The sequence below is a fragment of the Canis lupus genome, chromosome X (genome assembly GCF_003254725.2).
Source record: "Canis lupus dingo isolate Sandy chromosome X, ASM325472v2, whole genome shotgun sequence".
Classification (NCBI taxonomy): Eukaryota; Metazoa; Chordata; class Mammalia; order Carnivora; family Canidae; genus Canis; species Canis lupus.
Genome location: NC_064281.1, coordinates 46042449 through 46070382, shown reverse-complemented (window position 1 = coordinate 46070382; position 27934 = coordinate 46042449). Strand labels below are relative to the sequence as shown.

At 36.9% G+C, this 27934-nt stretch overlaps 1 protein-coding gene across 5 annotated transcripts in view; it reads left to right on the top strand.

Annotated features, from left to right (window-relative positions):
* FAM120C (family with sequence similarity 120C) overlaps positions 1–27934 on the top strand; it is a 162796-nt gene that overhangs the window by 3103 nt on the left and 131759 nt on the right. For all 5 annotated transcript variants that reach the window (XR_007409281.1, XM_035712179.2, XM_025468538.3 and 2 more), the window contains exons 2-3: positions 21422–21668; positions 23148–23230. Coding sequence is in view for 4 of the 5 variants with exons in the window: in XM_035712179.2 (XP_035568072.1) it covers positions 21422–21668; positions 23148–23230 (330 nt within the window). In the remaining variant the exon portion in view is untranslated. The remainder of the gene's footprint in view (positions 1–21421; positions 21669–23147; positions 23231–27934) is intronic.

Sequence of the window (27934 nt, the reverse complement as noted above, 5' to 3'; positions counted from 1 at the left end):
ATGAGATCTGAATGGATTTTGATTGTAGGTTGGCAAGAGAGCTAAACACTAAGTGTGGATTTGTGGTTTCCAGACTTTTTGTTCATGCATCCCATCAATCAAAAGTTTTGAGAAGCAGCCTTAATATGGCCTACCAAAATTCTCTATCGCACATTATTTAATTTTTAAAATCCCAGCAGTTCATTCTAATAAGATAGATTAGATAAATGGATTGATAAGGCTAGTGAAAATGGAGGAATCTCACTGCAAAATTTCAACTTTGCCATATGTTTGAAGTTTTTCATAATAGGATATTGGGGAAAAATTCCCAAAAGTCCTCTTCAGTCCTGAGAACTACCATTTGGGGAATATATAAATCTTGTTCCCTATGCTAGATTGTAAACAAATTCTTTCATCTTTTCATATTCTCCATAATGTCTTGTATATTTTAGGTTTAGGATACATTCTCTTAGGAATTCTAAGAGAGTGGTTTATAAGAGTAACTTTTAAAAAGTGTGTAGTGTGGCTCTTAATCTAGTGGATTTAAAACTGGCTCCAAAGTCACATATAGTAAGGTATCTGTAGTTGTTACAATGAATGAAGTTCTCTTTTCTGGTTCTGGTTGGTGATTTTTGTTGTTGGAGTGATGGAGAACTTCCTTCCTGGTTTATAGTACAGACTTAAAAGTTATTGGTTAATAACTGATCATGGTTTGCCTTTATAGAGGAGTGTGTTCCACTGTCTTTAAGATAGCAGTTTTTCACTTGGATGATCTGTATGGGTCCCGTTTCTTTTGACTGAACTGCTAGTGCTTCAGAACAAAACTTACTACTGTATTTCTCCTCCCCTTGGTTTTATTCTTCAGCCTAGACCACAAAATGGGTCTTTATTCCTAATCTCATTTTCTTTTTTTTTTTTTTCGTTTTTTTTTTAATTTTTTTTTTCAATTTTCATTTATTTATGATAGAGAGAGAGAGAGAGGCAGAGACATAGGCAGAGGGAGAAGCAGGCTCCATGCACCGGGATGCCCGATGTGGGATTCGATCCCAGGTCTTCAGGATCGCGCCCTGGGCCAAAGGCAGGCGCCAAACCGCTGCGCCACCCAGGGATCCCTAATCTCATTTTCATATCGATTTTTTTATTTATTTATGAGAGACAGAGAGACAGAGACAGAGAGAGGCAGAGGCAGAGACACAGGCAGAGGGAGGAGCAGGCTCCATCCACGCAGGCAGCCAAACATGGGATTCGATCCCAGGTCTCCAGGATCAGGCCCTGGGCTGAAGGCAGTGCTAAACCACTGAGCCACGGCCGCCCTCCTAATCTCATTTTCATTTGTAACAGAGAAAATAAAGGTGGAGTGATTAAATAAAAGATAAATTGCTGGGCTGTTTAGCTTTAGACAGTTTGAGACTTCCCATTAAACGAGTCAATGTATATTGTTGGCTTGAATTTTGTCATTTGTTTGGTTTCATTGGTATGTTCTGCAAACCTTTATAAGTGGTAATTGTCAATAGCAGGAAAATTAAGTAAACTGACAAATTGCTAGCCTGATCTCTTCCTAAGGGTCTCAAAAGTCGAGCAGCCAAAAGCAGTTTTAGAATGTAGTCTGGGAGATGACATGGGGGTGGCTCTGGGGATGACTGCTTTGTTTTAATGGTTAATATATATTAGAAAAAAAGAAAACACATCAAACGCACCTCTTCACAGTTAATTCTTTAGAATGGGACCAATTAAAGAAAAATTAGTTGGTTTAAAGAAAAGTATTAAGTTGCAGTACTTGGATGTGGCAGAAATCATATTGGTGGTAGGTGAACAATCCAAGTTTTGAAAAGTCTGACCAAGAGCTGGTGTCTTTTTATGCTTTTGTATAGCATACGGTATAGCAATGGCTGCTATGGTTCTGGGTTATTTATTTATCCTCAGTCATAGACACATCCTGATGATACTTCTTAGGTCCCTAATGGTAGGAAAAATGATTTTTTTTAAGGTTTTTATTTATTCATGAGAGACACAGAGAGGGAGAAGCAGACTTCCTGCGGGGAGCCTGATGTGGGACTCGATCCCAGGACCCCGGGATCATGACCTGAGCCAAAGGCAGATGCTCAAGAGCTGAGCCACCCAGATGCCCCAGAAAAATGCTTCTAATAATAATAATTATTAATAATAATATTATTAGTAATAATTATTACTACTTCTTGAGTTCCAAGTTGTACATAAAGTGCTTTTTATATATCTCATTTATTCCTCACAAGCTTGCAAGAATGCACAGTATTCTTCCCCATTTAACAGTTGAATAACTGAGGTACAAAGAGGTGGGATGATATTTTTGGTCTGTACAGTATTACATGCTGGGTAAAAATCCTTGTTCTGAGTCTGTGTTGCTCATAGTCCCTTTCCACATTTCTACCACACTATTTCCTTCTTTTTGTATATTCCTGCGTAAGATTGTACACTTTTATTGGCCAGATAATATGCATAAATACAAGAAGAAAAACAATAATAAGTCAACTTGTTGAGCACTTAGTTTGTTCCAGCATTGCTAAATGTACATTACTACCAATGTAAAGCACATGTGTAAGCTAAGTGCCAAATGAGTAAGTCATACCAATCTCTTTTTTTGCATTTTCAGTCTCTCCCTCTGGTTTCTTGCACTTACAACATAAACAAATAACCTTTAAACAACAAAAACTTTGCCTTTACTTTGTTATTCCCTTAAGTCATGATCCTTATCCCATTCTTCCCTTTTAGCCATTAATCATGAACAAAGAAGACTATTAATTCCCATTCCCTAGCCTGTTGTCACTTGATATCTGAGGTCACCATTCTCAAGCTGCCACATCCATTTCCACTCTTACCCTTTCTTGGTCCTCTTTGAAATAATTAACACTATTGAGCCATGCATTCCTTGAATTGCCTTCCTTGGATTTCATAATGCTACTCACTTCTGATTCTCTTTGTAATTCTCTATTTCTTTCTCCTTTCCTAAGTTACTCTTCTCTGCCTGCTTCCTTAAGCTTTGGTTCTCTCAAAGCTTCTGTCCTAGTCATTTTATTCTATATTCACTTCCTGAGCAATCTTACCATTATTATGGCATTAAATATTAACTATATTCTGATGATTCCTATAGCTCTTTCCCTACCCTCAACCTGTCTCGAGCTTTTTTTTAAGATTTTATTTATTTATTCATGAGAGAGACACAGAGAGAGAGAGAGAGAGAGGCAGAGAGAGAGAGAGAGGCAGAGACACAGGCAGAGGGAGAAGCAGGCTCCATGCAGGGAGCCGGATGTGGGACTCTATCCTGGGTCTCCAGGATCACGCACTGGGTGGAAGGCAGGCGCTAAACTGCTGAACCACCCGGCCTGCCCTCTCATGAGCTTTTGACATATCTTTTCAGTTCTACTACTAATGTCTTATAGGTCACTTAACCTTAATAATATTCAAGATGTAACTCATTATCTTCTCCCAAAACTTGTTCTATTTCCAGTATTCACTTTTTCTTTGAACATTGTCTTTTATCTATTTCAAGCCAGAGATACTGGAGTCCTTAATTCTTCACTCTCCTGTCATATCCACTGTCATATCCACTTGGTTACCTAGTCCTCTCACTTCTACCTCAAAAATGTCTTCTGAGTTCAGCTATTCCCACCCCCATTGCCTTAGTTCAAGCTGCCATCATTTCTTATGTTAACCATGAAAATAGCTTCACTTTTCCCTTTACCACTTCTGGGCTGTAATCCATCTTACACATTGCCATCCGGGATACCATCCTAAAGACCAAAGCTGACTTCATTGTGTGCCCAAACATACCGACTGGCTACTTTCTGCCTACCCTCCCAAGACCAGACTTTTCAGCATTGCAGTTGCCTTTTACAGTCTGATCCCAAACTCTCCAGGGTTACTTGGTGCTTACTCTGCCCACACCTGTTCCAACCATTGGTATGTCTCAACCATCCTGAATTTTTAGTTCCCTAGGCTTACAGAGTATTCTCATCTAGTGCTTTGCCTATGTTACTCTCACTCTTGGCATAGCAAATTACTACATGTTGCTCAAAAGTTATCACTATGAATCTTTTCCAGCCAGCCTGAATGATGTGCTACTCAAATGCTCTTTAATTACCTCTCATTTATTCTCTTTCATAGTATTTTCGTATCACTTCATTTTAGTTCTCTTTATTTCCCATGCTGTACATTACATCTTAAGAAGTTATTTATTTTATAAGATGAAGTTTGTGTATAATCCTCTTTTAATTGAATTCCAAGAGCGCAGGGATTTGCTTCTAGGGCTTGACACATTGTATACAATTATGGTTGTTGGGAGAGAGAGATTGGTTGATTGACTAACTGGGGAGCTTTAAAGGTCAGATAAGGAAGAGTTTAGAGCCTGTGTTTTATAATGTTATATATTAATTCCATGTAAATCAACTTAAATTCCAAATGGAATTTCAGAGCTGTTAAGTAAGTTTGGTAGCTGCCTAGCAATGTATTTATAGAATAAATCCCCTCTTGGTTGTGGTAATAATAGCTACCACATGGGCTGAGTATCTTACATAGATTCATTATGCCATTTAATCCTCATAGCTATCCTCAGGATATGTATTAATCTCCATTTTTTATGGCTAAAATAAAAACAGACTCAGCATAGCCACTGGCCTGAGGTTGCACTGCTAGAATATGGTTGAGCCAAGATACAAACCTAAATATATTTGACACCAAAATCCTTTATCTTTAGCATATTATAAAACAATATAGTTGCATTTTAAACTTTTTCCAGAACATTTTTCTTATAATTAGTGTAGCATAATGGCTAAGATCTTGGAGCCAGATTGCCTGGGTTTAAATCCTTGTTCTCCTACCTACTAGCTATGTAAACAGGCAAGTTAACCTATCTGTGCCTCAGTTTCTTTATCTGGAAGATGAGGGTAGTAATTATACCTGCATCACACACTTTGTTGTGAGCCTTAAATGATTTAATGCAAGTGCTTAAAATATTACATGGCACATAGTAAGTGCTGCATAAATGCCAGCAACTATTACTTTGAACAAAATATCTTGTATGCCAAGTAGGTTGAACATAGATCATTTCACTCTCATGCTTTAAGATTAATATGGCGTGGCATACAGGGTCTTCATGATCTGCCTGCTATTCTTTGGCCTCATTTCATGTTTGTCTTAGTGAATGATTTTCAATTCAAGTAACATTTTTTGAGCATCTCCTTTTGCCAGACCCTATATACTAAGTACTATGAACAGTGGAATTCATTCATTCAATAAATATTTATTGGGCTCCTACTGTATGCCAGACACAATTCAAGATTGTGAAGATAAAGTAGTGAACAAAACAGATTTCTGATCTTATGAACTTTATATTCTAGTGGGGAGAACGGACAATAAACAAGATAAAAAGACAAAACTATGTAGTGTTTTAGATGGTATATAAGTGTTATCGAGGAAAATGAAGCAGTTGATAAGGGAGTGTTAATGTCAGGGGGATACTCTCTCTCCAGGACCTTGTTGTCTGATAGGGGAGACAAGTACAAAAATACAGTAAGAGCCCTGAGGATCATTTTTCTAACCCTTGTCAGAAGCCTAAGGACATGGTCAGTGGAAGTAGCAGAACTAGGATTTGCATACCAGACACCAAAACCTTGCCCTTTTACCTATACTGTGAAGGAAATTGCAAAGGTAATGGCCAGGATAGCAAACTGGCAGCCCATAAGCCCACACATTTTTAAAAAAGAACTTCATTGATTTTCTACTGACCAGGAGCGTTTATCAGAGTCTGACATCAGACAGCAGATTTGGACTGAATATTAAGGCATCATCTAGTTGAATGATTTTTCACTTCCCTCTATTGCTTAACTTGCATTATATGAATGTATTTTTTCTTTGAAAAATATGAATTTGTTGCCAGCATTTTAAAAATTGTGAAATATTACCAAAAAGTCTGACTTTCCAACCACTTGTGAAATATTAGATCCTTTGGCAATACTGCCCCCTTTTGCTGAGCCACATGGGCTTCATTTATTGAATCTCTACCATTCCGTGATGTCTCCCTGACACAGTGACCAAGTGCCTCTTGCCATTCGTGATAGCCGTCTTCTAACAATGGCTCCCAATGATCCCTGCCTTCGGTATTCACACTCTTGTGTAATCTCCCCCCATCCCTTGTCTGTGGGCTGGACGTAGTTACTTGTTTCTAATGAACAGACTATAACAAAGTGATCAGATGTCACTTTCAAGATTAGATTATAAAAAACTGTGACTTCCATCTTGTTTGCACTCTTTCTCTGGTTCTTCTTGCTTGATCACTCTGATGAAACAAGCTGCCATGTTGTGAGCTGCCCTCTGGAGAGGCCCACCTGACAAACTGAGGGCAGCTTCCAACTAACAGCCAGTGAGGAACCGAGGCCCTTCAACCCAACAACCCACAAGGAACAGAATCCTGCCAACAGCCAAAAGAGTGAGCTTGGAAGTGGATCCTACTCCACTTGAGCCTTGAGATGACTGTAGCCCTGGCTAATACCCAGATTGCAGCCTGAGCCAGAGGACCCAGTTAAGCCATGCCCAAAAATATTATGAGATAATTAAATGTTTTTTTAAGCCACTGTTTTTGGGGTAATTTGTTATATAGAAGTAGAAATTGAAAACACCATTGATTGTTGTACTTTTTTGTAGTAGTTTTGATAAGCATGAACTATTTCTTGTACTCACATCTATGAAAAGTGACAAAAAATTATACAAGAAGGTCACATATTTTAAAAATTATAATTTTTAATTCAATGACAAGGGGTTTTTGTGCTGTAGTGAAAAGAGCAAATGAGTTGAAGTCTAAAGACTTGGATTCAGGTCAGTAGTTGGATATTGGGTAATTTATTATTTCATTTTGAAGACCTTCATTTATAAAATGGACAAGGAAATAATACCATGTTTCCCAGGACAGTCCAGAGAACTACTGTATATAATGTATGTGAAACATACTTTATATACATGTCTGTTAGTTTATATGAATTTCAGTCTCTCCTGTGTTTCCATAATACTCTTTACATACTTCCATTGGCTTATACTATAATATCTTGTGATTATCTGTTATATGCAAGTGACTTGATGGAAGGGACCATATTTTATTCATCTTTCCATCTCCTTAACACAGTATTTGGGCACATAGCAAGTGTGCAAAAAGCTTTGGTTGAAAGACTGAACAGTTGTTTTGTTAGATAACTAATGACATTTTTGAAACACTAAGATATACTTAAAATTCTTAACCAAGATCTTTCATCTTTGGAAAACTTCCTCTTGCCAGTTCACACATAGGCAGGCATGTCTATAAAGAGGGCAGTTTCTACAGATAAGTCTTTATATAAGGTCAGTATGTAAGGCTTAAATTTGGTCTATTGAACAATTCTTAGCACAGCCAAGGCACCTGAACCAGAACTGTAAGAATAGACTAGTCCATCTTCTGGTTATTCTCATAGCACAAAGAATACACTTAAATCTACATACATTTTACGATGTAAGTAAGGCAAGAAGCAGTCATGAGGTTTGGGGCATTGTCATTTCTCTCTCCCTCTGTCTCTCAAATCAAAAAGCTGGCAATATCAACTGAAGTTCACATATTTAAAGGAAAGTTGGAGAGAGCGTATTTCTTGGTGAAAGTGATGAGTATTCCTCTATATCTAAATAAAATATGTATGTTGAAATACTGCAGTTTAAGACATCATTTTAAAATAAACCATTGTAAGAAATATGACCAGTATAAAAAAAAGGAGTGCTGAAACAAAAAACTTTTAAGAGGGCTTGGAATTTTAATAGGCTGTGTTTTGGAATACAGACAGAACAAACGATATTGTTATGAAATGCATTTATATAGTTAAAGAATTTGCCAGGGCTTGAAAGTCTTTCTTAGTTGGTGTTTAAGAAAAGAGTGTCTGTTGAGCACAGCAGAAATTATATCATAAGCATTTGTAAAGGTAGGAAATACTGTTCTCAGGTTGTTAAAGATTGGTGGCTGAACATTTTTGGGACAAATTGGGTCAAGAATTTATTTGTGAAGTTTTAGATTGCAGCTGGTTACAAGAGATCTAAACACTACCCAAATAACTATACACTTAGCTATGTGCCTAGCCAGTAGTTTTCAAAGTATGGTCTCTGACCAACAGTACTATATCACCTGGAAACTTGTTTGAAATGTAGATTGGGGGATCCCTGGGTGGCGCAGCAGTTTGGCGCCTGCCTTTGGCCCAGGGCGTGATCCTGGAGACCCAGGATCAAATCCCACATCGGGCTCCCTGCATGGAGCTGCTTCTCCCTCTGCCTATGTCTCTGCCTCTCTCTCTCTCTGTGTGACTATCATGAATAAATAAATAAAATCTTAAAAAAAAAGAAAGAAATGTAGATTGGGGGATCCCTGGGTGGCGCAGCGGTTTAGCGCCTGCCTTTGGCCCAGGGCGCGATCCTGGAGACCCGGGATCGAATCCCACGTCGGGTTCCCGGTGCATGGAGCCTGCTTCTCCCTCTTCCTGTGTCTCTGCCTCTCTCTCTCTCTGTGTGACTATCATAAATAAATAAAAATTAAAAAAAAGAAATGTAGATTGTCAGGCCCTAGTCCAGACCTACTGAGTCAGAAACTGGATATGGGACTTGTCAATATGTTTTGGCAAGCTCTCTAGCTGATTCTGATACACCCTAAAGTTTGAGAACAACTGCACCTAGATAAAATTCATGTGTTAAGTATTTTGGTGGAATCTAGTTTTTTTTGGACTTGGAGCCTGTGACATTCAGAAATACCTGGATTTTGTGCGTTGAGGAAAACTTTAAAATTTTTATAGATCGGTCAAAATCATGACTACAGATGGTGCTTCTGCAGTAATGTTAATCTTGGACTCAGAATACTTCAATTTGAAGCAGAAACACTTCATAAGGACTTAAAGATTTTCATCGTGTCACTTCTTAGGGATTTAGTTTTTGTGCAAAAATGTTCAAAATGAATCATGTCAGGAACTAGTGATTAACATTGTGGTTTACACCAAACACAGTTGAACACTTTGATTTATTAGATGCATGTTATATAAAACTATAGTTTCTATAGTTTGGCCTAGTTGAGGCATGGTATCAAAGACACTGAAAAAAAAAAAGAGGGAGGGGGGACTTATTTGGTGTCCAAAGGGCATTTGATGCACTAGCAAAGATTGAAATAAAGTTATTTGACCTGTTTGGTTGACATTGCAACTCATCCAAGCACTCTGAATAAAAGGAGGTTTATTCTAAAATAGCTTCACAAATGTATGGTTGTATTTGCTCATTCCTAGCAAAATTATGCCTTTGGGAAACTCATTTGGCAGGTGATAAACTGACTTACTTTCCTGTGCTGAAATTGAATTCCAAGAAATGAAAGTAATGGCCTGAACTACATCCCCAAAATTGTGAAATTGTCTGTTACATTCCGGGAAAGGCTCTCTGGTCTTTTATTTTATGAAAAGGAACTAATACTGTTCAGTTAGTCTTTCTCAATTAAGGTTTATGGCATGAAGGAGGAGCTACAGTGGAGATACTGAATTACTATGCTATGGTACTGAAAATGAAGCATGCTATTATTGGAACACCAGAATTCTACAAATATCTTGGGAGTTGTTACTATATATATATATATATATATATATATATATACACACACACACACACACACACACACACACACACACATACACACACCACTGTGCAAAATGTCTGTTAAGAAATGCCTAAATTTCTAAACAACTATTTTCCATTGTGAAATAGGATAAAATTATCATTCCCAATGAAAGGGCCAAAGGCTAAATTCTTTACTGAACATCCTAACCCAAAAATATAAGACCTAATATTGACTTCTTGGCACGTAAGAAACACCTCAGACTTCCTGTTCCAAGTTAAAGGGGAATAAATCACATACACAAATGTAATGATGAACTTTTTCTATTTTTGTGTTATTAATTTTTGAATTTTTAAAATGTAAACCCCAATATCTTGCATGTTTATATCATTAAGACCCACAGCATGGTTTAGTTTAAAAATTACATTTCTGGCAGTTGATTTTCTTAACCCAGCCCTTGAATGCATTTACAACCTTTGGTTCAAGGACTCTTAGAAATTTCTCACCGTCTTTGTCCTCTGCAGTTCCTGTCTTCCTTTCCTAGGTAACCCAAAGGCTACCTTAGACTCTTGTTCTTCTCTTATTCCTAAGGATACCTTGTATCAGGCTTTCTGATTTTTCAATCCTGAAAATTTGCTTTGGGCAGAAGAGGCATCTATACTGGTATCTACTTGTCTCAAATGATTTCCGATGACCTAGAGAGTAGTACATACTATAGACTTCATATCTACAAAATAAACAGGCTATAATTTATTTCATAACCACCTTTTCAGAGCCTGCATGTAAGTAATTTGTAAGTCTTACAATAAGGAATTCGCAAAATCTCCATTTTATAGATGGAGAAGCTAAGTGACTTCCCATGACTTACCCATCACTGGAGTTTAAACATATTTCCACTAGATAACTGAAATGCCTACTGTATCTTCTGATGATAAAGGTTATTCTCAAAGTAGAGTCTCTAGCCCCCTTATGAGCCACACCAGATTTTAAAAAATCTAATAGTAATTAGTAGCAGCCTAATAGTAATTAAGGTTACTAAAATTGGGTATTTGTAAATGAAAATTAGCACCTTTACTAATAACCTTTACTAAACACTGGATTGGTATTCTACCTCCATCCTGATGGAGATATTTAATGGCAAAGACTCTACAATGCATGTGTGTAGATCGTTGAGATTCCTACAGTCCGGAGAGAAGACCACTTTGTTGATGTTGGCTTGAATTGGCTATGATTTTTTTATTGCTGCTATTCTTACTTTTGGATTCTATATTATTCTTCAGATTCATCTTTATAGTTTGGTCTCTTAATAGTTGTTGGGCTACACAGTGTGTAGTGATGAAACGTTGTTTCAACAGTTTTGGTCTTCACCTTTTCAGTAGTTAGACTTCAAGGCACAAAGGGCTTGCACCTGAACTACAAACCATCTATATTTCTATTGCTAAAGCAGACTTATACATAATCCACTCCTCCCTTTGACTTTTCTTATAAAGTGATGCTTCCTTGTCATCTCTGATATCTTTTTGCTTTGGGAGTGAGAACAAATGGAGGAGGTAGACTACAGAGCTCTGCCACTAGTTTGGTGTATGTAACATGGTAGATGGGAGTGAGGCTAGTAATCCAAGAGAATTTGGGATGAGTTGGAGGAAGTATTGACGAGGTCAGAAAGTAGTGTTGCTTCTGGATTAAGCTCTTTCTATAGTCCAGGCAGGCTTCTAGGGAACCTAATGGATATAATATAATCACAGCAACTAACAGGCTCACAATCTAGTTAGTTATTCTTTATGGCCCCATGCTCTTTGTATTACTTTATGAATTGACCTGAAGTTAGTGAATGGTCAGTTTTCCAGTTGCCTTTATTTGATAAATAATATACTCAATGGAAAGAACATTATTTTGAAGATAGACCTAACTAGGTTCAAATTCAAGTTCTGCCATGTGGCTAGCTGTGTGATTTGAAGCAAACTATTTAAATTTTTCTATTAAAAAAGAAGGAAGTGATACCCATTTCACAGAGCTAGAAAGGTAAATGAAATACATCTTAAAATACTTAGCCCAGTGCCTATCATGAAGTATTAATCACTAGAATGTCAGCACCATGAGAATAGGAATTTGGGGCTCTTGGTCACTACTGTATTTCCACACTTAGATCAATGCCTGACATGTATCAGTGCCTGGTTCAGTAAATATTTGTTGAGAGTCAAAATGGCTCATTGGTTTCCTACTCTGCAATTATTTAGTGCACTGACAATCCAGCAGTAAGCAAAGTGGACCAAGAAATCTTGGCCCTCATGGAGATGGCATTCTAGTGATAAATACTTCTAGCTGTTTTTAGTAGCAGATATTCAATAAAATATTTCTGAAAGAGCCAAAATATAAAATAGGTAAGATGGAGAATATGAGCTCAGATTGAAGAGAAAGTAGGAGTACCTTTCCTGTCTGATTGTTTTGTCCAATTCTCCATCTACCCAAATACTTGTTTGGGAAGCACAATTTAAAAGCCACTGCTTTTGTCTATTGGTGATTGGAAATGAGACGTTAAACTTTCCTCAGAGAGCTGTTTTCCCCTGGGTTTTATAAATAAGTGTTGCTTCCTGTAGAAAGCATTGCCCTATTGACTGGTTAGGTGCCTTTCCTTTATGTTTCCATGGCACCCTGTGGTTATAACTTATGGTATATTAAGTGTCTTACTCTGTGCTTTCTGCATCCTGGCACTTAGAAGGCCCCTCAATTCATATTTGTTGTACTGAACAGTGAGATAGCAATTAAAAGCTGTAGGCAGTTAAGAATTTCACCTCTTACTTTGTTTGAGGCTCAAATGTGCTGCTTTTCCATTTAGTTGTTTGGGTATGTTGTTTAAGCTCACCTAAATAATTTTAGACTCCTGAAAAATTAGAAGGTAAACAACTGAACTGAATTGATTTGAGCCAGGGACTGGAAGTCATTCTGCTTACAGAGGATAGTAGTCATCATACATGGAAATGGGGCCGGGCTACTCAGATATTCTGAGGGGTCTTGTGGCTAGAAGGCTTCTTCCTTGCCCTGGTCAGGATTTCATTGCCATGCTGTGTGATCTGACTAGAGAGCACTGTTTTTTAAACTTGCCTCATTGTGACAATCAGTTGGTGTTCTTAAAAACAACCTAAGTGTCCATTGTTGGATGAATGAATAAAGAAAATATGGTATATACATACAATTAGAATAGTATTCAGCCTTAAAAAGGAAATCCTGACATTTAGGACAACATGGATGAACCTGGAGGACATTATGCTAAGTGAAATAAGCAAGACACAGAAGGAAAAATACTTCATGATCCCGCTTAATGAGGAATCTAAAATTGTCACTTAGAAGCAGAGAGTAGAATGGTGGTGGCCAAGAGCTATGAGGAGGAAATATTGGGGAAGTATTAGTCAAAGGGTACAAAGTTTTGGTTATACAAGACAAATGAGTCCTAGAGACCTGCACAGCATAGTTCCTGTGATTAACAATACTGTATCGTGTACTTACAACTTTGCTAGGAGAGTAGCTCTTATGTTAGGTTGCTTTTATTACAAAAAAATAAGAGGGCAGGAGGAAACTTTTGGAGGACATGGATATGTTTATGGCATAGACTGTGGTGATGATTCTTATCTCTAAATTAAAATTGTATACATGAATTATGTACAGCTTTTAGTAGGTCAGTGATACCTCAATAAATGGTTTAAGAAAATATATTCCCAGCCTACCCCTAGACCTACTCCTCAGAGGAGAGACCTGAAATAGGAGTAACTTCAAGGAATGGGGGATGACAGGACTACAGGCATACCTCATTCTATTGCCCTTTGCTTTATTGCATTTCACAGATACTGCATTTTTTACGAATTGGAGATTTCTGACAACCCTGCATCAAGTCTGTGGTGCCATTTTTCCAACAGCATTTATTCACTTCCTGTTTCTGCGTCACATTTTGGTAATTCTCATAATATTTCAGACTTTCTCATTAATATATATATTTTAAAGATTTTATTTATTTGTTCATGAGAGACACAGAGAGGCAGAGACATAGGCAGAGGGAGAAGCACACTTCCCACGGGGAGCTAGATGCTGAACTTAATCCCAGAATTCCCAGGATCACACCCTGAGCTAAAGGCAGAAACTCAACTGCTGAGCCACCCAGGTGATCCTCATTAATATATTTGTTATGGTGATTTGTAATCAAGAGATCTTTAAAAAAACACATTTTATTATGTATTCATGACAGAGAGAGAGAGAAAGGCCGAGGGAGAAGCAGGCTCTGTACAGGGAGCCCAACGCAGGACTCATCCCGGTTCTCCAGGATCACACCCCGGGCTGAAGGCGGTGCTAAACCACTGAGCCACCGGGACTGCCCAAGAGATCTTTGATGTTACTATAGTCCTTGTTTTGGGGTGCCACAAACCTCACCGATATAAAATGGCGAACTTAATAAATTTTGTTTGTGTTCTATTTCACTAGCCAGCCATTTAGCTTCCCTATTCCCCAAGACATAAGAATATTAAAATTAGACCAATTAATAGCCCTAGTATGGCCTCAGGTATTCAAATAAAAGGAAGAGGCACAGTCTCTCACTTTAAATTAGAGGCAAGAAATTATTAAACTTAGTAAGGCATATGGAAAGCTGAGATAGGCTGAAAGCTAGACTTCTTGTGCCCAAAAGATAACCATGTTGTGAATGCAAAGGAAACATTCTTGAAGGAAATTAAAAATGCTACTCTATTGAATACATGAACTATAAGTGAAACAGCCCTATCACTGATATAGAGAAAGTCTGAGTGATCTGGATCAAGCCAGCTACAACATTCCCTTAAACCAAAGCCTAATCCAGAGCAAGGCCCTAACTCTCCTTAATTCTAGGAAGCTGCAGAAGAAAAGTTTGAAGCTAGCAGAGGTTGGTTCATAACATTTAAGGAAAGAATCCATCTCTAGAACATAAAAGTGCATGATAAAGCAACAAGTGCTGATGTAGAAGCTGCAGCAAGTCATCAAGAATATCTAGGTAAGATAATTCATGACGGAGGCTGCACTAAACAGATTTCCCACGTACATGAAATGGCCTTCTATTGGAAAAAGATGCCATCTAGGACTTTCATAGCTAGAGAAGAGAAGTCAGTGCCTGGATTCACATCTTCAAAACAGGCTAACCCTTGTTAGGGGCAAATGCAGCTGGTAACTTTAAGGTGAAGCCAGTGCTTATTTACTGTTCTGAAAATCCTAGGGCCCTTAAGAATTATGCTAAATCGACTCTGCCTGTGCTCTATAAGTGGAAAAACAAAACCTAGATGACAGCACATCTGTTTACAACATGGTTTACTGAGTATTTTAAGCCCATAATTGAGACCTATTGCTCAGAAAAAGAATCTTTTCAAAATATGATTGTTCATTGACAGTACACCTGGTTACCTAAGAGCTCTGATACACATGAGATGAATGCTGTTTCCATGCTTCCTAACATAACACCCATTCTGCAGCCCATGAATCAAAGAGTAATTTCAATTTTCAAACCTTATTTAAGAAATTTTGTAAGGCTGTAGCTGCCATAGATAGTGATTCTTCTGATGGATCTGAGCAGAGTAAATTGAAAATCTTCTGGAAAGAATTGACTTCTAGATGCCATTAAGAGCATTCATGATTCATGGGAAGAAGTCAACATATCAACATTAATGAGAATTTAGAAGTTGATTCCAGTCCTCATGGATGACTTTGAGGTCTTCAAGACCAACAGAGGAAGTACTTTTACAGATGTGGTAGAAATAGCAAGAGAACTGAAATTGGAGGTAGAACCTTGAATTGCCATAATCTCATGATAAAATTAATGGGTGAGGAGTTCCCTTTTATGGATGGATAAGCAAAGAAAATAATTTCTTGAGATGGAATCTGCTTCTGGTGATGATGCTGTGAAGCTTGTTGGAATGACATTAAACAGTTTAGAATATTATATGAACTTAGTTGATAAACAGTGGCAGGATTTAAGGAATTGACTCCACTTTTGAAAGAAGTTTTACTGTGGGTAAAATGCTATCAAATGGCACCAGGTGCCACAGAGAAATCATTCCTGAAAGGAAGAATCAATCAATGTGGCAGACTTCTTTATTGTCTTAAGAAATTGCCACAGCCACCCCAGCTTCAGCATCCACCACCCTGTTCAGCCAGCAGCCATCAACATCGAGGCAAAACCCTGTACCACCAAAATGATTGACTTGCTGAAAGCTCAGATAATTGTTAGTGTTTTTTAGCAATAAAGTATTTTTAAACTAAGGGATGTACTTTTGCACATAATGCTATTGCACACTTAATAGACTACAGTATAGTACATAACTTTTATATACACTAGGAAACCAAAAGTTCATTTGCCTGCCTTATTGAGATACTTTATTGAAGTGCTCTGGAACTGAACCTATAATATCTGAGGCATGCCTATATTACTTTCCACCATACAGCTTTCTGTATTCTTTGATTTTTTTTTTACCTGGAGTATATTCTACTTTTATTCAGTTGTAATTTATCTTTTCAATTAAGTATTGCAATTCATATTATAAAAATTCAAAAGGTACAATAGGATATATGATAAAAGAAAATCTCCCTTCCACTCCTGTCCCTAGTTACTAGATTCCTTTCCCTAGAGTTGACCAATATTATCAGTTAGTTGTATATTATTCCAAAGTTATTATGCATATGAAACCAAATACTTATAACTATTTGTTACACAGACACACACACACCATAAATATACCTTTCAAAAAGTGGAAGTATACCATACATAATTTGTACATTGCTTTTTTATTTGCCACATCATGCTGATTTTTCCATGTGAGTATGTAAGAGTTTGGTCCTTGTTTTTTATGGTTCCACTCTATTCCATTGTATGTATATGTTATCATTTATATAACCAGTCCCTTATTGATGGGCAGGTAATTAGATTTTTTTCCAGTTTTCAGCTATTACAGTAATGCTACAATGAATACTTGTACAGTTGCAATGCTGTTGCTTATACTTACGCATTTGTGTTGTTCCAAGTGCTTTACGTATCTAAAAGATGAATCCATAGAAGCAAAATTACTGAGTCAAAAGGTATGTGTATTTGTAGTTTTGACAGATCTTGCCAAATTTTTCTCCCTAGAGATTGTATGATTTTCATGCCTACTTTCAATATTTGTATGTGCCTGTTTCCTTTACCAGTATAACATTTGGTGATGTTATAGTTGAAATACCATCTTTCAGTAGTGTTTCAGTTTTCACTTCTTATCACAAGTGAGTTTGATCACCATCTTACATGCTTACAATCTGTCTACCTTTTTTGTGAACTGTTTTCTTGTCAAGTTTTATCCTTTTCCGTTAGAGAAATTGGCCCTTTATACTATGAGTTGCAGATTTTTTTGCAGTTTGTCATTTGTCTTTTGAGTTTACTTACCTTGGCTTTTCCCAAACAGAAGTGTTTTGTTTTTATTTAGTCAAGAGGATTTATCTTTCTCTTTACTGTTACTGGGTTTTCTCTTATACATAAACTTTCCCCACTCTGAAATTATTTTCAAAAATCCCCATGAAGTCTTCTGTTATTTTTATGGTTATCCTACTGTTCTCAAATGAATGTCCAGTTATCCCAACACCATCTGTTGAGTAATCCATATTACCTTTGTAATTTGAATTATGAGTGATGGTTTTTGAACAAATAAATGGCATTTAATAAAGGCAAGGGCAGCTGTTATAAATTAAGGTACTGGGATCCCTGGGTGGCGCAGCGGTTTGGCGCCTGCCTTTGGCCCAGGGCGCGATCCTGGACACCCGAGATCGAATCCCACGTCGGGCTCCCGGTGCATGGAGCCTGCTTCTCCCTCTGCCTGTGTCTCTGCCTCTCTCTCTCTCTCTGTGACTATCATAAATAAATAAAAATTAAAAAAAAATTAAAAAAAAATAAATAAATTAAGGTACTTAGGAGCCATGTCAAATGAAGCATGGGTACCCTATTTGGATCCTAATTTGAACAAATAAACTCAAAAGACATTTTTAAAGTAATCTTGGAAAATAGAGTAGGGATTGGATATTAAGGTATTAAGAAACTATTAACTTTGGTGAAATGATAGCTTTGTTATTTTTAAACTCTATCTGTTACAGATAATGAAGTATTTATAGGTGTTTGATATCTGGAATTTTCTTGAAAGTATGCCAGAAATGACCAACAATCATATGAAAAGATGTTCAACATCACTAATTATCAGAGAAATACAAATGAAAACAACAATGAGATATCACCTCATACTTATTAGAATGGCTACTATAAAAAAGAAAGAAAAGAACAAGTGTTGGTGAATTTGTGGAGAAGCTAGAACCTTGTAGATTGTTTGTGGGAATATAAAATGGAGCAACCTCTATGGAAAACAATAGGGAGGTTCTTTTTAAAAATTAAAAATGAAACTACTGTGTGATTCAGCAATTCCACTTCTGAGTATTTACCCAAAAGAACTGAAAACAGGTTTTTGAGGAGATTATTTTCACATCTATGTTTATAGTAGTGCTAGTCATAAAAGCCAAGAAGTGGAAGCAGCCCATAAGTCCACTGATGAACAGATGAAGAAATTGTGGTATGCACATAGAATGGAATATTCATCAGCCTTAAAAAGGAAGGAAATCCTGTCACATGCTACAATGTGAATGAACCTTGAGGATATTATGTTAAGTGAAATGAGTTAGTCATAGAAAAGATAAATATTGTATGATTCCACTTATATGAGGTATCTAAAGTAGTCAAATTGATAAAAACAGAAAGTAGAAAAAAAAACAGAAAGTAGAACAGTGGTTTCCAGGAGCTGGGGAGAGGGAGAAACAGAGTTGTTTAAGGGGTTTAGAGTTTCAGATTTGCAAGATTGAAAAGTTCTGGAGATCTGTTTCACAACGGTGTGCCTAACAACACACAACAACGGTAAACCTAACACTACTGAGCTATACACTTAAAAATGGTTAAGATGATAAATTTTATGTGGTTTGTTTTTTTAGTCACATAAAAGATTTATTTATTTAGAATATGCATGTGAGTGGGGGGAGGGTCAGAGGGAGAGGGAATCTTCAAGCAGACCCCCTGCTGAGTGTAGTCGCTGACACAGGGCTTGATCCCAAAACCCTGAGGTCATGACTGAGCTGAAATCAAGAGTTGGCCACTCAACCGATTGAGCCATCCAGCTACACCAAAAATAACCATTTTAAGTGTATAATTAAATTGTATTCAGAGTTGTGCAACTGTGATCACTAATTCCAGAACATTTTTAACACCCTAAAAGGAAACCCACTACCTTCTAGCAGTCATTCATTTCCCTTTTCCCCTAGTCTCTAGAAACCACTAATCTATTTTTCCATCTCAATGGATTTTCCTATTCTGGAAAATTCATATAAAAGGAATCATATAATATGTGGCCTTTGTGTCTGGCTTCTTGCACTCTGTAGTGTTTTTAAGTTTGTTTATGTTGTAGAATGAATCAGTGCTTCATTCCTTTTTATAGCTAAATTACATTGCCTCTTCTGGTTATTCCACATTTTATTTAACCATTTTTTCTGTTGATGGTTATTTGGGATGCTCTGTGGCCTTGAGCATGGCACCTTGCTTCTCTGAGCCTCAGTTTCCTCATCTGTAAGAAGCGGCTTATAACATCTACATGGTCTGATTGTGATAAGAGGGAAAGTATACTTAGCACTATGCTTTGTACAAATAGATGCTCTAGGAGTGACTTGTATGAGAGGTATGCTGGAAGAAACTATCACCAGGGGGCAGCATAAAACTACTACTACCCTGACCCAATTGGAGTTAAACATAACTCTAGGTAAAAAACAACAACATAACTCTATGTGTAAATATGTTGCAGTACAAAGTAAAGATTTTTGGTTCTCCTACTTGGAAAACAAACATATACACATATTTCTTTGCTATCTATTTATCAGTTTCCCTCCCCTTGTGGACTTAATGTGTGACATAACTATCTACTGTGACTAGACCCTTTTTAGCCTAACAGAAGCTTAATGCATTGAAATTCTTGTCAGATTCCAGAAAACTACCATTTTTTATAATTTAAATGAAATAAAAGGTCAGTTGAGTTCAACAAAAATATATAGGTCCACAGGCTCTAGAGCCAAAATCCAGGCTTTGTTCCTTCCAGCCATGTGACCTTAGGAGTAGCAATGTAAAAATGGGGATGATAATAATAATAGTTATGGCCTTCTAAGATTGAATATTAAATGATTTAATGAATGCAGAGTACTTAGGACATTGCTTAGCACATAATATATGTTCAGGATCTGTTAGTTATTATTCATATTACTCTGTTCCAAGTTTCATGTTGGAGCCAGGAATAGATAAAGTCTCCACAGTCAAGGAAGTTAGCACCATAAAACCAGTATGCAGATTATTTCAGGATGCTCTAAGTGCAGCGATAGAGGCATACACAGGAAGGACACTTAAAGGTCTGTTTCTATTACATAAAAAATGCTGCTCTCCAGGAAGAAGCCTGGTACAATAGAAATAGTGCATTCTGGAGTCAGAACAGCCTGGGTTTGAATCTCGTGTACACTCATAAACATTATGCAGCTTTAGGAGCAGCCAATCTCTCATAGTCTTAGTTTTCCCAATCCTAAAATAGGGTGAAGTTTCTGATGTCTTCCTGCTGGAAGTGCCCTGTTTGGGTGCTCTGTGGTCTAAAATGTCCCTAAGGGATGCCTGGGTGGCTCAGCAGTTGAGTGTCTGCCTTAGGCTCACGGCACGATTCTGGGATCTGGGATCGAGTCCCATATCTGGCTTCACACAGGGAGCCTGCTTCTTCCTCTGCCTATGTCTCTGCCTCTCTCTGTGTGTCTCATGAATAGATAGGTTTTAAAGATTTATTTATTTTAGACTCAGCACAGCACACGTGATTTGGAGGAGGGGCAGAGGGAGAGATGCTTCAAGTAGAATCCCTGCTGAGCATGTAGCCCAACCTGGGGCTAGATACCACAACCCATGAGATGATTACCTGAGCCAAAACCAAGAGTCAGAGGCTTAACCAACTGAGCCACCCAGATGCCCACAAGCAAAGATTTTTTTAAAAGGTGTTAGGTAGAGGAGAAAAAGACATTAGATTAACTTAAAATCAGATTCTGACTATGTTATTTAACCTTTCTTTGTCTATTTCCACATGTAAGTTTTTTCATCCATATATACCTTGCTCATAGTTGTTCTGACAATGAGATAATGTATATAAAGTATATGTGGAATATAGAAGGTGCTGAGCAATAAATAATAGTTTTATTATATTTCTAACAAAGATATCTCTGTTATTTTTTAAATTATTTAATTGTTTATTTATTTATTTATGATAGAGAGAGAGAGAGAGAGAGAGGCAGAGACACAGGAGGAGGGAGAAGCAGGCCCCATGCAGGGAACCCGACGTGGGACTTGATCCTGGGACTCCAGGATCCCGCCCTGGGACAAAGGCAGGTGCTAAACCGCTAAGCCACCCAGGGATCCCAGATATCTCTGTTATTGTTGAAGTGGAAACTTAAGTAATATATACCATGTTAATTTCTGTATTCTCTTGAAGAGCCTTACACCACAGTTTCATGAAAGGACTGGGCATTTCAATGAATACATAGATAATACTGTGTTTGTTTATAGTAGGAATAATCAAGTTTGAAACTAGGAGAGACTTTTTTTTTTATAGAGTAATGTGTTCAGCCATGTGTGATCTTAAATTTCAACTATAACATTTAGTTACTAACCTTCTGAACTTCTAACCAAATATAGTCAGTTTCTGTTGCATTACATGTTCCTCTCTTCTTCCTTCTTAGGTCTTTCAGAGCCTTGAAGACCACCATTTGGAAGTGGTGGCTTTTTTCAGGGAAAATGGCTTCCATGGCCTTCTTGCCCATGACTCCGAGTATGCTCTCTACAATATTCCTTCTTACTACAGTTCCCATGCTCTGAAGCTGAGCTGGAATGGGAAGAATCTTACTACCAATCAGTTCCTGATGCAGGAGGTAGCCAAGCAGCTGGGCTTGAAGCGGATGAATTTTCCCATATTTGCTGCTTTGCTAGGTAGGTATCCAAAGAACAGATTCCAGTGATTGGTAAAGTTTCCTCTTCCAATGTTAAGACATGAAGACCAGAGCAATTTAGCCTATCATTATTGAATTTATCCTTTTAAAGTCCACATGCCAACACTATGCTGGGGAAAATTCAGCAGGCTTTTGGAATTCTTACTGGAAACTCAGCATGTTTGTCTTATGAATTTAACACCGGATCCTAGAAAATTATTTTGATTTTTGTAAGACTTTTTTTTTGTTATATTCCATAACTATTTTATGTAGAGTACTGTCTTAGGCCAAACATTTTAATAACTCTAAATAGCTTTGGCTCCCCCTTCAGAGCATTTGCATTTCTTTCCTGCTGTCTCAATTTAGATCAAGAACACAAATTGTTGTATACGTTTTTCTCTTTCTGTTTTGCTAACATTTTATTATGATAATTTCCAAACACACAGCAAAATTGAAAGAATTTGGTAGTGAAAATCCTATAAATCCTACATCTACCTCCTATATTCTTCCCTTAACATTTTCCCATATTTGCTTTATCATATATCTTGTCCATTCTAGCCATCCATCAATTTATCTTTTAAATATACATCTAAAAGTAAATTGCAGAGAGTTATGTTTTCCTAAAGACTTATTTACTTATTTGAGATAGAGGGAAAATGTAAGTGGGGGGAGTGGTAGTAGAGGAGGAGAGAGAGACTCTTAAATTAGACTCCCTGCTGAGTGCAGAGCCCAACCCAGGACTTGATCCCAGGACCCTGAGATCATGATCTGAGCTGAAACCAAGGGTTGGATGCTTAACCAACTGAGCCACCCGAATATCTTGAGAGTTGACTATGTTTTCAGGTGGCTTTCCAAGTACTGACAGCATGAAGGTTAATATATTGTGTCAGGTGTAACCTCTGCTTAAAATCCCAAAGGATTTGGTTTTGGCTCATCTAAAGGAGTCAGTACAGGTTTTAGAATTAGGCCTATGACAAATCCCTGAAGTTATAACTTCCTGGTTTCAATTTCCTCATGTGTGAAATGGAATAGTACACTTCATTGTGTTATTGACAAAATTAAATGAGATATAAAATGCCCAGCACTTACTAAGCAGTCTGTAATTGTGGCTGCTATTATAAAAGGCAGAATGACTAGGTGATAGATAATAGCATGGGCTTTGGAGTCTGCTTCTTATCCTGGTGGGGGCACTTATTAACCAAGCTACTTTGGGCTAAGTCACCAAACTTGTTTGAACCTCACTTTCCTTATCTGTAAGATGGGGATAATAATACTACTATGTGTGATTATTACAATGATAAAACATAAAATGTAGGTGATACAAAGTAGGTAATCAACACATAGATACTATAGATATTACATTGAGAACCTACACCTGTGTGAATTATTTGATTATTTTCTTTCCCAGAAGTCCTTTCATGGCCTGAAGGCTCTATGAAAACATTTGTACAGTCAAAAAATGATAAAATGTACTTTATAGGTAACCACATTCTCCCAGACGAGGACCTGGCTGCTTTTCACTGGAGCCTCTTGGGACCAGAACATCCCCTTGCATCACTTAAGGTAAAGTGCCCCATTTCCTGCTTATGCATCCATGTCTAGGGGATATTGGGGTTTTTTTTCCATTGGCGTTTTGATAGAGTAATTACCTTTCATTAGGCTTAAAATATTTTAAATGCAGAAAATTATAATTATGATCAATACCCTTAATATCTTTTTTTATTAAGTTTTTATGTTAATTCCAGTATAGTTAACATACAGTGTTATATTAGTTTCGGGTATACAATATAGTGATTCAACAATTGCATACATCATCAAGTGCTCATCAGGACAAGTGCACTTCTTAATCATCATCACCTATTTAACCCATCTCCATACCCATCCCTGCCTCTAGTAACCATCTGTTCTCTACAGTTAAGAGTCTGTTTCTTGGTTTGTCTCTTTTTTTCCCTTTGTTTTTTATCTTTCTTAAATTCCACATATGAGTGGAACCATATATTTCCTGACTGAATTATTTCACTTAGCATTACATTCTCTAGATCCATCCATGTCATTGCAAATGGCAAGATTTCATCCCTTTTTATTGGAATAACATTCCATTGTATATATATACTACTTCTTTATCTTTCATCTATCAGTGGACACTTGGGCTGCTTCCATGCTTGGCTATTGAAAATAATGCTGCCTTAAACATAGGGGTGTATGTATCCCTTTGATTTGTGTTTTTGTATTCTTTATGTAAATACCCAGCAGTGCCATTATTGGATTGTAAGGCACTTCTATTTAACTTTCTAAGGAACATCCATACTGTTTTCCACAGTGGCTTCAAAGCGGCATTCCCACCCACAGTACATAAGGGTTCCTTTTTCTCCATATCCTTACCAACACTTGTTTCTTGTGTCTTTGACTTTAGCCATTCTGACAGGTGTGAGGTGATACCTCATTAGTTTTGATTTGCAATTCCCTGATGATGAGCCATGTTGAGCACCTTTCCATGCATCTATTGGCTGTGTGTATGTCTTTTACGGAGAAATGTCTGTTCACCTTCTGCCCATTTTTAAATGGATTATTGTTTTTATGGGTGTTGCATTGTATCAGTTCTTCGTATATTTTGGATACAAACCCTTTATTTTACATGCCATTTGCAAATATCTTCTTCCACTCAGTAGGTTGCCTTTTCGATTTGTTGATTGTTTTCCTTTGCTACACAGAAACTTTTTATTTTGTTTTCTTTTAAGGTTTTATTTATTTATTCATGAGAGACACATAGAGAGAGAGAGGCAGAGACACAGGCAGAGAAAGAAGCAGGCTCCATGCAGGGAGCCTGATGTGGGACTCAATCCTGGGACTCTAGGATCATGCCCAGGGCCAAAGGCAGGCATTCAACTGCTGAGCCACTCAGGCGTCCCAGAAATTTTTTATCTTATAGTCTCAGTAGTTTTTTTACTTTTGTTTCTCTTGCCTCAGGAGTCATGTCTAGAAAAATGTTGTTACAGCCATTGTTGAGGAGTACTGCCTGTGACCTCTTCAAGGATTTTTATGGTTTCAGGTCTCACATTTAAGTCTTTAATCTATTTTGAGTTTATTTTTGTGTATGGTGTAAAAAAGTGGGCCAGTTTCATTCTTTTTCATGCAGCTGTCCAGTTTTCCCAGCACCATTTGTCAAAGAGACTTTTTCCTGTTGTATATTCATTCCTTCTTTGTCAAAGTTTAATTGAACATACAATTGTATGTTTATTTCTGGGTTTTCTGATCTAGTCTATTGATCTATTTGTCTATTTTTATACTAGTTTACCATACCGTTTTAATTACTACTGCTTTGTAATATAAATTGATATCTGGAATTCTGATACCTCCAGTTTTGTTTTACTTTTTCAAGATAGCTTTGGCTATTGGAGGTCTTTCATGGTTCCATACGAATACTAGCATTCATTGTTCTAGTTCTGTGACAAATGCTTTCGGTATTTTGATAGGGATTGCATTAAATGTATAGATTGCTTTGGGTAGTATAGAAAAAGTGTAGTGTAGAAAAATTTTAACAATATTTGTTCTTCCAACCCATGAGCATGAAATATCTTTGCATCAGCTTGAATTTCTTTCATCAGTATTTTATAGTCTTCAGAGAACTTATTCGTAGATATTTTTTTGTTTCTGGCACAATTATAAGTGAGATTGTTTTCTTAATTTCACTTTCTGCTGTTTCATTATTGGTGTATAGGAACATAACAGATCTCTGTACATTGATTTTGTATCCTGAGAGTTTACTAAATTCATTAATGAGTTCCAGTAGGTTTCTGGTGGAGTCTTTAGGGTTTTCTATATACAATATCATGTCATCTGCAATAGTGAGAGTTTTGCTTCTTCCTTACCAATTTGGATACCTTTTATTTCTTTATGTTGTTTAATGGCTGTGGGTAGGACTTCCAGTACTATGTTGAATAAAAGTGGTGAGAGTTGACATCCTTATCTTGTTCCTGACCTTACAGGAAAAGCTCAGTTTTTCTCCATTGAGTATGATGTTCACTGTGGCTTTTTCATATAAGGCCTTTATTATGTTGAGGGTATGTTTCCTCTAGACCTACTTTGCAAAAGGTTTTTATCATGAATGATGTTGTACTTTGTCAAATGCTTTTTCTGCATCTATTAAAATGATCATATGGTTTTGATCCTTTCTCTTAATTGATGTGATGTATCACATTGATTGTTTTTGCAAATATTGAACCACTCTTGCATCCCAGGAATAAATCCCACTTGATCCTGGTGAATGATTTCTTTAATACATTGTTGTATTCGATTTGCTAATATTTTGTTGAGGATTTTTGCATCTATATTCATGAGAGATATTGGCCTGTAATTCTCTCTTTGTGATGTCTTTATCTGGTTTTGGTATCAAGATGATACTAGCCTGATGGAATGAATTTGGAAGATGTCCTTCCTCTTTTATTTTTTGAAATAGTTTGAGAACAATAGGTATTAACTCTTCTTAAATCTTTGGTACAATTCGAACGTGAAGCGGTTTGGTCCTAGACTTTTTTTAGGGTGGGGGAGTTTTTTGATTAGTGATTGAATTTCATTGCTGTTAATTGATAGTTTAAATTTTCTACTTTTTGGTAGGTTATGCTTTTCGAGGAATTTATTTCTTTCTGGGTTGTCCAATTTGTTGGCATATATGTTTTCATTATATTCTGTTAACAGTTGTTTGAAGTTCTGTGGTGTTGGTTGTAATTTCTCCTCTCTCATTACTGATTTTTTTTTGTGGTCCTCTCTCTTTTGTTTAATGTGTCTTGCTAGAGTTTTTTTCAATTTTGTTGACCTTTACAAAGAACCAGCTTCTGGTTTCATTTATCTGTTCTATTGTTTTTTAAATTTCTATGTCATTTGTTTCTTCTGTAGTCTTTCTTATTTCCTTCTTTCTGCTGGGTTGAGTTTTCTTTGTTCTTTTTCTAGCTCCTTTAGGTATGTAGTTAGGTTGTTTGTTTGAGACTTGCTTTTAGAGGTAGGCCTGAATTGTTAGAAACTTCTCTCTTAGAACCATTTTTGCTGCATCCCAAAAATTTTGGGTCACTGTGTTTTCATTTTCGATGGTTTCCTTGTAATATTTTATTTCTTCTTTGACTTGTTGGTTGACCCATTCATTGTTTGGTAGCATATTATTTAACCTCCATGTATTTGTACTCTTTCCAGATTTTTTCTTGTGGTTGATTTCTAGTCTCATAGTGTTACGGTCAGAAAATATACATGATATGATTTTGGGTTTTTTAAATTTTTTTGAGACTTGTATTGTGGCCTGCCGTACGATCTGGAGACTGTTTCACATGCACTTAAAAAGAATGTATATACTGGTGTTTTAGGATTGAATGTTCTGAATATGTCTTGTTAAATCCCATCTGTTCCAAGGTGTAATTCAAAGCCATTGTTTCCACATTGATTTTATGTTTGGATGATCTGTTCATCAATATCTGTGGGTTGTTAATGTCCCCTATTATTATTGTATTCCTATCAATCATTTCCTTTATATTTGTTATTAACTCCTTTATGTTTTTGGTGTTCCCATGTTGATTATATATATATTTACAATTACTATATCCTCTTACTGGATTAGCCTTTTTATTATTATATAGTGTCTCTCTCTGCCTTTTTTTGCAACATTTTTTTTTTTTTTTTTGTAAATCTGTCTTGTCTGATATAAGCACTGCCACCCTGGCTTTCTTTTAACAATCATTTGCAAGATTGATGTTTTTCCATCCCCTCACTTTAAATCTGCGGGTATGTTAGGTCTGAAACTGTACACAGCATATAGATGGGTCTTGTTATTTTTTTAATCCATTCTGGCACTCTATGTCTTTTGATTGGAGCATATAGTCCATTTACATTCAATGTAATTATTGATAGATATGTATTTTTTTTCCATTTTGTTACCTGTTGTTGTTTCTGTAGATTTTCTCTGGTCCTTTCTTCTCTTTCTCTTTGACATGGTTTGTTGGCTTCTTTAGTTATATACTTTGATTCCTTTCCATTGTTTGCATATCTATTACTGTTTTTTGATTTGTGGTTATCATCAGATTTGTATATAATCTCTACATATAGCAGTCTGTACTAAATTGATGGTTGCTTAATTTTTATTTTTGTTTTTTATAGATTTTATTTATTTATTCATGAGACACACAGAGAGAGAGGCAGAGACACAGGCAGAGAGAGGAGAAGCAGGCTCCCTGCAAGGAGCCCGATGCGGGACTCGATCCCAGGACTCCAGGATCACACCCTGAG